The sequence below is a fragment of the Nestor notabilis genome, unplaced genomic scaffold, assembly GCF_000696875.1.
Source record: "Nestor notabilis isolate BGI_N333 unplaced genomic scaffold, ASM69687v1 scaffold7460, whole genome shotgun sequence".
Lineage (NCBI taxonomy): Eukaryota > Metazoa > Chordata > Aves > Psittaciformes > Psittacidae > Nestor > Nestor notabilis.
In genome coordinates, this window is record NW_009912390.1 from 27151 (window position 1) to 36508 (window position 9358).

Genomic DNA, 9358 nt, shown 5'->3' on the forward strand with positions numbered 1-9358 from the left:
ATTCTTTAAAAAGTGGCTCCGCATAAATGTCTATAGTAGCACTTTTACATCAACAAATCTTTCCAGAGCCCTCGCTATCTAAGCTGAAATCCAAAACCTAGCAGCTACAGCTGATGGTGAAAGGCCAGATCATATGTATTAAACCCATGAAGGATTGGTTCCAAAATTCTAGATCAAACAAAATGATCAGCTTGGGGGGGGGGGGGGGGGGGGGGGGGCCGTTATTTAGCAGTTTTGAGGATGTGATTTAAGCACAGTGGTGGAATGTACTGCAATAGGGGTCTGAAAGAACAAAGCCATGCATTAAAAGGAAGAGAGGGAGGAAGGGTCTGCTTTGGGAGATCTGAGTGCCTCCAGTAAGAGAACAGGATGCATGACATTCACACAGTGCACCTTCACCTCTGGAGAGCACATTCACCTTGCTGTAATGCCTCTACAAACAGTAAGAAATTTTCAAGACACATCAGTGACAAGGTAACAAGATGTTCCATGCTGGCTTCCAGCACACAAAGTAGGTGTTGGCAGCTGCACAAGAGTATGGCATCTGCAACTCCTGCTGATCCCATGGCGATGCTCAGGGAAAGAATGCCCATGCAGATTTGGAAGGTTTCTGTAAACCACAAGTGTGTCTCATTATTTAAGTAAAAAATAACATTTTGGAATCAAATCTGAAATGCCATTGCAGCAACCCAGTACTGTATTGTCAACATGTTGGTGTTCACCTCCTGGAAGGGAGGTTACAATTCCACACCTGATGCCTGTGACGTCTGTGGTCCACGAGGAAAGTTAAGTAAATACATGCTAAATAATAAGCATGTTGAGCCAGGACCAACCATACATGGCCTAAGAAACACTGGGAGAGTGCTGTGTTTAAAACCATATCCATCACACCAGGGCTTTTGTTTTATTTTGTTCTAATTTTACATTTTACTCTCAAATAAGCCCAGCTCACGGGTCATGATGTTTCTGCTATGTTAGCAGAAGAGCTATTTTTAAATCACTCTGCACCTGGCAATAAATGTATTGCAAATACAGAGTAGGTTTTGCTCCTCTGCGAAAGGATTTGCCAGATGGGCTTTCCTAATAAATTGTGTCTGATAAAAGGACGAGAAGGTTATTTAAACAAAAAGATTTTAGCTATGCCATTACATTTACAATGGATTGAGGATTTTGCCAGTAGATAAATTAAGGGGGAAATGGTGAATAGATGCAGTGTTCTTTGGCTGATGGCTCCTCTAGAAAGGAAGGCATGGGTGGCTAAAGCAAAAGTAAGACACACGCAAAGTAGGTGATGTAAATAACAACATAAAAAGGGGTCAGAGCAAAGATCGGCTTGCCCAGTTTCTAGTCATGGACAGAAGTGTTTCAAACACATGTGCCACAATTCCTGCCTGGAGAACATGCTGCTTTACTCCAGCCTCTTGCCTCTGGTATCTGTTTGGGAAATTGCTGTGCCTTTCACAGGAGGAGCAGGGAATGGCCATGGTCTGGTACAGGCAGGTGCTCAGCGCTTCCTCCTGGGACCTGCAGAGATGTGAGCATGGCCCATGTGTCTAATTTGTTCTGACTGACCTAATCAGTGAGCTACAGCATGAGAGGCAGGAGGAGCAGCAGTGCTGTGAACCAGTGTGATTTCTACTTGCAGTTAATAGAAAATTATCCTCCTGCTTAATTACTCTATTTTTTTTAGAAGGACCTTACATACCTGATGGCAGAAGGGACTCCAGGCTGGGAATCTGAACCTGGCAATTTGAAGTCATGAGTCAGGCGCATGAATAGTTCTGGGTTGTGGCTTTCATGCCAAAGTTCTCACCTTCCACACCCTTTGAATTGAGGGCCCAGGGATTAAACTCTCAAATTCACTTTGCTTAATGTTGCTGTGTCTCTTACGACCTACTACTCTTATCCTAAATCTTACTGAGCTTATACACAATCTTTGAGTTTTAGCTTGCCTGAGCAAGCACTCAGTAAAATCTTTAACATCTTCATCTGTTTCCTGGCTTCCATTCATCAGTTAATGTTTTCAGAAAGGCAGGAATTTCCATAAAAGCTATTGGGTGCAAGTTGCCCATGCTGTCCATCATTCCCTGGCTCTCTGCTTGGAACTGTCCAGCCAATTTGTGACTAAATATCATGTCCTTCAAGAGAAATGGATGTGAGTAAGGGAAGCAAAGGTGCCATTCCTGGGTGCCATTAAAGGAATTTGCAGCTTGGAGTAATGTCACAGATGCATTGCAGTAGGTGGATTATTTGTGGGCCACCAAGTTAAGAATGACTTGAAATCATATTTCCTGTAGTTATTTCCTTATTCATAGAACAATCTACTAGAATTTTACATCTTTTTGAATATTACATTTTAGTTCTTCCCTTTTGAGTTTTACTTTTTTTTTATTATATTGATAGCTTCAGGCAATGGTTAGTTATAAAACAACTCTTTCAAGCAGAAGATATCTAGATCAATCTGAGGTCAAGTTTTATTGAGTGAGAAGATTGGCAACAGCATGACACTATGAGCAGTGATATATGGTGGTATGTTGCTCTGATAAATGATGACACTGAATTGTTTCTCGTGGTGATTTAACATTGGAACCTTATTATGCTGTGAGCTTCAAGTTTCTATTTAGAAAAGAGTATGTCAGCAATAAAAGCAATGACTTTCACAGAGAAGCAAGACTATCACCTCATTAGAGCTTTGTAGAGAGGCTTTAATGACAGAGCTTCAGTTTATGGATAAAATCAGAAGCTGAGTCAGGGGATAGCTGAACATTAGAAAAAAGGAAGGCTGAATGATGTGTAAGCTCACATTGAATGAAAGAAAATTAAGATCAGAATAGTCTTTATCAAATTTTTGTTATTTTTCTCCTGATTGTTTTCCATTTAACTCATAGTTAAAGCACGTATTTAAGTACATGTTTTGCTTTTATAACAAAGGATGGATTTAAAAGATCTTCCCAGATCTCAGCTTTGGGGAAGACGGCACAGGCAAGCACGGGTGATTACTCTTGAAGAGAGATTTTAGAACTCCACTATGAATTTACTGGAAGTACATCATTTTCAAGCTTTGAAAATCAGCTCTGAACTGTAAATCATTTCTATTTACAAGATGGAATTATCAGGATTGGACATAAAGTGAAATGGAATTATACCAATATGGAAAATTACTCGTTGATAGATAAAACTGTCTCTTGTGCAGATAAAAAGTAAATTTAAAAGCTTAACTAATGTCATTATTGGTTTTTTGGTCTTGCTGTTGTAATTTCAACACCAATTTATTTGATTTTCCAGTTCATAAAAAAGAGACAGAGTTCAACTGTTCCGTGTTTTGTCTGTAACTCAGTTGTAACCAGGGGTGGCTGAACTGGAGGAGTTTCATACTTAGCTGCCCACCTCGATATACAAGATGCTTAAAATTGAAAAAGGCATTGTCAGGGTCCCACCAGTGTCAGTGTGTCAAAGCTCCAACTGGACATGAGTTCAGGAAGACGGGCATGGGTTTGGTTCTTTTCCAAAGGCCATAAATAACATTTGGAGTGTATTGTATCATTATTACTTGCAATAACAGGAAGACAGGCATGGGTAGTCAGTACCAGTAAGTCACCCTGGGTTTGGTTCTTTTCCAAAGGCCATAAATAACATTTGGAGTGTATTGTATCATTATTACTTGCAATAACCTATTTTCCTATAGCAGAGAATGCCCTAGATGATAGGATTGTCAAAGCATCTCCAAGCATACGCTGCCATCAATTCACTAGCTGCTGGATGAAAGACAGATTGGATTTTAGTGTGTTCTAGTGCTTATTTAAGTCAGTTTCATGTTACTTTTTCATGATGTTTATTAGCATATTTTAATATTTTATGTCTTATCAAAACGTTTACTTTCGCACACTGACAAACAGGATTTCCTCTCCTGCATTTCCCAGTGTGTTTTCTTTGTTTTGCAGGATCCTAAATATTTCAAGTCACAGAAGACTGGGAGAGGCCAATTAAAAGAAGGCTGGAGAGAGACACATCAGCCCATCATGTGTTCCTACAAGCTTGTGACTGTGAAATTTGAAGTCTGGGGGCTTCAAACCAGAGTAGAGCAATTTGTACACAAGGTCAGTGAAACACAAGCTGTTTCTTATCCTTCACATAAGCAGAACTTGAGCACTACCCTGCGCAGGAATGTAACTATGACTGTGTAGAGGCTGGGGAACTCAGCTGAATCTGCATTCAGACCTCTCTCTAAGGGCTGGAACATCTGGAGCAGAGCCAAAGAGTTCTAAGGTTGAGAAAAACTATCAGTGTTTTCAATGCTGTGATAAATTTATGAGCTAAGGTATTTGTGAGTATAATGAGTACTGCACATGTAGCAGTGATGTGCAGAATTTCTTACAACCAGGTAGTGGGAAAGTTTTCCAATCAGTCTCCTAAAAAATGAATGGCACAACAGCCAAATGATAATATTAAAAATATTCTGTTTATCCACGGATAAGCATGTTTTATCCACATGTTTAAAAAACTAACAAGGAAAAAGGAAGAGTTTCAAAAGGTCTAACTGCCCAAAGATTAGTAAGTGCTGTACGCATTCCCAAATGGTCTCCCATGCCAGTCACAACCATGCTGATGTGATCCAGTGTGGGCAATAGATCCACTTGAGGTGGGAGGTCGGGCCACAAGACCTTCAGAGACAGTATGTCTGACTCTCTAGGGCATGTTTTCTTAGACATAAAACTGACAGAATATCTTTCAGTCGTGTTGAAAGACAACTGTGTTACTTCTCTAAGCTGTGTAGTTGCTGCAGAGGTATTTAACCTTTCCCTTGTTCCACAGGTGGTCAGAGATATACTATTGATTGGTCACCGGCAGGCTTTTGCCTGGGTTGATGAGTGGTACGGTAAGTAGCCTCCAAACCCAGCCCATTTAAAAGGGCTGATGCAAAGCTCATGTCAGTTAACAACAGATTGCTCTTTAATTTCATGGATCATCAGGTTCTAGTATAAGTTGTTCATGAAAGAGCTGGAACTATGTTCAGTTTCTGTGGAACGTAGGGAGCTCATTCACAGCAGGTTTTTGTAACAGAAGCAAGCTGTAAGGCAGGCAGCACACAGGGACACCGGTACATCCCTCACCAGACACACATCAGACTCATCACCCTGTGTTGGAGGCAGGTAGAAGCTGCCCCCCACCAAGAGTCATCTACATGGAGAACCACATGCAGGTTTGAATAAGGCTTCTTATTAAGACTGCATTAATGTGCAGTTGTTTCCATGCAGCAAGCTCCTGAGGCCTCTCATCCAACACAATTTCAGCTTTTTAGGAAAGTTTTAAACTGTTAATATGGATTGCAGTAAAGAAAACATGGAGCTTAAACGTCCTTTCCAAAAAAGGGATATAAACGTAAAGCCGCCTGGGTCTGGTCCAGCAGCAGCTGCATGCAAAAACTGTGCTGAGTCCATGCCCCAGCTGTAGGAACTGCACTTCCAATAGTACAGACTAATCTGAATATCAAACAGCCAATTATACTGCAGAAAATAAGCTCAAAGGGTTTGTGCTTTTTACATGTATTTTCACGAAGATGTGTCCATAACCATAGATACTTGTAGAACCATTTCTAAGATACTCTTGTAACATACAGTAGGAAGTGGGGAATATATTTACAGCGTTTATTCAGACCCTCCTTAAGCTTCAGGAAACACTCTCTTGGGCATTTCATGGGCTGGTGCAAAAACACACATCTCTTGGGTCTTCAGAAACCTGCACAGTTTTACATCAGAACCCAGCAACAAACTCACTGGGCTGATTTATTTTTTAAATACAAAAGAATGTGCTTTTGAAATCACAATGTTCTTATGAATTTAACTCTGCATGACAATTTTGGGCTGTGATGATCATAAAAATACTGGTATCTACTGAAAGTATCTTCTATTTTGGGGTAGCCATAAATTAGGAAGAGAATTTTCTGTCCAGTGAGAAGCAGTTCTTAAGAGATAATATTTTTTACATTTTAGAGTTTTTGCCCCCATTTTTAACCTGAAATATAGTGGTCCATTATTTTCCCTGTATGAAGTCAGGAAAACTGATGACTTCACATAAAGAAGCCTGACTTCATGTGAAAATTGAGCCCATAGATTTGCCCCAAATCTACCCAAAATACCTATTATAGCGAGACATAAGGAAATGTTACCGGGAAGCGAAGAGTCATCTGCACTTTAGCAGAGTTACTGATGATAACAAGTCAGTAGTCATGAAGTTAAACATATGGAACAGCTTTAGCCACAAAACCATTAACCACAGCTTTTCCCATCTTAACTCTGAATGCACCCTGTCAAAAATACTCTTTCCACAAATGGAATGTTGTGATACACGATTATGTCATGGATTTCTGTAATAGTGAGTCTTTTTCCGAAAGAATGTCGTGTACTTCAAGAACTTCATTGTCAGGCTAAGTACAAAACCTAAAAAATCTGGTCTCACTAAAAGAGATATGAATAAAGGCTTAAGAACATAGCAAGACTTAGAATAGAAAGTGCAGGAAGTTTGTTTAGGTAACTGTGCTGTGTGCAGCCCTTCTACCACTGCATTCCTCTGAAGTATAGCACTTGGTAAGACTTGCTGACTAGAAAGTGAGTATTTCATTATCCAAAATGAGTGAAATCCAAGTTGTATCCACCCAGTTCAATTTAATAACTTGTGGTTTGTGTGTGTAGGGAGAGGTTTTAAAAACACAGAATTTTTAAAGCATCTGTGTGTCATCAGTGTGTCTGTTACCAGCTAAGAACATTGCAAGATTTATAATAGGAAGTGCAGGAAGTTAGTTTAGGTAACTCTGTGCTGTGTGCAGCCCTTCTACCACTGCATTCCTCTGAAGTATAGCACTTGGTAAGACTTGCTGACTAGAAAGTGAGTATTTCATTATCCAAAATGAGTGAAATCCAAGTTGTATCCACCCAGTTCAATTTAATAACTTGTGGTTTGTGTGCATAGGGAGAGGTTTTAAAAACACAGGATTTTTAAAGCATCTGTGTGTCATCAGTGTGTCTGTTACCAGCTTTTAGAAGAAAAGTTTGAGAAAGACTTGTAGATGATCATAGTCAGCAAAGCAGAATCAAATAATCATGTCATAAAATCAGTTATTAAAGAACATGTTATGTTATGGATATTACTGACTGATTACTGATACTGGAAGTATGAATGTGTCATGTCATTAAATTTACTAAACTGTACTTAGCTTTATTATTAAGAAAATTTCTTTTCACAGCATTATTTACTAATGAAGAGCATGTTCTCTGCTTGGCAAAGTGCATCCTTAGCATGGCTTATGAGCTTGTTTTTCATTCCAGATAACAGTAAAAGACTAGAAGAGTAGGATTTAGTGGTATTCCGTGTTTCCTTTTGATCACAATTCTAGACTGCATTTCATTTTCACTGATGAAGCGTTGCATTGCACTACTAATGTAACAGCTGAAGTTATATCTTTGCTTAAAAGCTGTCTCATAAAATGCAGCAAGATCCTCATCTCACATAACAAGGAGTGGTGTGATACAAGAATTCACAAATCCAAGTGGCACAGAATAAACTTGAGAAAAATTACAGCCTCAAGAACACAACCACCATGTACATTACCAAAAGAGGAGCACATTTGCAAGCTTATCATGCTAATAAAATGCTGATTAAATTTTATGAGTAAAACTGATGAGTAAAAGTGATGGCTATTTTCATGAAGTTATTAAACCGTTGTAAAGAACAGACCGAAATGCTGACAGCCTTCATGTTCACTTACACCTTGCTCTCAGGTAGATTATTGAAAGCATTGGGAATACTCAGCAGAGTAAGGTCACAAGTCAATGAACTGGATTCTTCATGGGTTCACTGGAAGTGTGGTTCATGATAAATCTTTTAAAATCTGGAATGCTTGCCTGGAAGTACATAGCAGGCACCTAACAGGTTATGTGCTGCTTTGACAACACCAGGCGTGCCTAGACAGCGATAAATGATCCTACCCATGGAATCAGCCTGATTCGTAGAATATTTCTAATTCTTATAGTTCATTCAATTGCTTGAGGCTACAAAACTGTTCACATACTCACTATTAATTCACTTACCTGTGTAATTGTTAGTTTCTGGAATCTAAGCTGCTGTGTGCTCCAACTGTAAGAATGTTTGCTGGTTATGAGATGTACTATGCAAAAATAACATAAAAACTTTTTGAAAGTGCCTGGAAAGGTAAGTAAATATTTACTATATTCCTGTCTCTATTCCAAGGGATCTTCTAAAATGTTTTTAGAAGATCTTGGCCTTTGCCAAGGCCTGCACATCAATACGTTCTGCCTACTTTGTGTTACATGGATATTCCTAAACAGTTTCCACTCCTTCCTGTTCTCTGACTGCCTTTGACTTAACCTTCTTACACCTTCCTTGGCTGATCTAACTACCTTTATGAGTCAATTTTCATAAAGCTAGTTGCTCCATGCTTTTTTTTTTAAATCCTTTTTTGGCTTCTGCTGAAAGACTGTTCCTAGAACCTTCTCCTTAAGAAAAAGATGAAGTTTGCACTGAATCAATGGAAAATGCCAACAATTTTGAACTTTTTACAGATATGACTATGGATGATGTTCGAGAATACGAGAAAAATATGCATGAAAAAACCAACATTAAAGTTTGCAACCAACATTCATCTACTGTGGATGAAATAGAGAGCCATGCCAAAGCAAGAGTATGTCCCTTTTTAAAACATATTGCCCATGCTCAGCTAATACACCTGCACACATCAGAGAAGAGCAACCAGCTGATCTTGCTGACCAGTCAGTGGAATCTGGGGGAGGTTTTGCTTCAGTAGGAAGAGAATCTTTCTCTATGAAGTGGATTTCCAGGAAAACGCAACTCTTAAATTTCCATTGGATGCACGAAGAGGAAGATAAATATTAGTTTTATTTTCTACTATTTGAATAGTTCAAAAATGCTGGAGTTCTGAGTGCTTCAGTCAAAAGCCAGGAGCATGGGGAGTGGACAATTAAATGGGACTGATAAAATTATTTGTTTCAATGTGGGGGGGGGGAAGCTAATGAATTTGTCACTTGTCAAACTACTTTTAATGTTGTCATTGACTAAGGTGAGATCTTTTTCAGCAGTATGTAACAGCAGTTTGTGGAGAAGGGCAGGTTTCTGTGTAGGTAATTCTGGAAAACTCATAAAGTATTGAAATTCCTAATTTGGGCACCTCAAGCAGAGGCCTAGAATTAGAAATTATTACTATTACAAATAGAAAAAATGAGTGGTATGAGCGATACTTGCTTTTGAAATGTTATTATTCCTTCATTTCTAACTGCGCTGTAGAACTCAGTGATGGTTTTATTCACATTACAAGTGTGGGACAAGG

The 9358-nt window shown here is 39.1% G+C and overlaps 1 protein-coding gene across 1 annotated transcript in view; it reads left to right on the plus strand.

Annotated features, from left to right (window-relative positions):
* LOC104409425 (cytoplasmic phosphatidylinositol transfer protein 1-like) overlaps positions 1-8818 on the plus strand; it is a gene marked incomplete at its 5' end in the record, with an annotated part of 32776 nt that extends 23958 nt beyond the window's left edge. Inside the window, 3 exons of the mRNA XM_010019287.1 lie at positions 3942-4097; positions 4813-4876; positions 8577-8818. Coding sequence (XP_010017589.1) covers positions 3942-4097; positions 4813-4876; positions 8577-8818 — 462 coding nt within the window. The remainder of the gene's footprint in view (positions 1-3941; positions 4098-4812; positions 4877-8576) is intronic.
* Between the last annotated feature and the right edge of the window lie 540 nt (positions 8819-9358).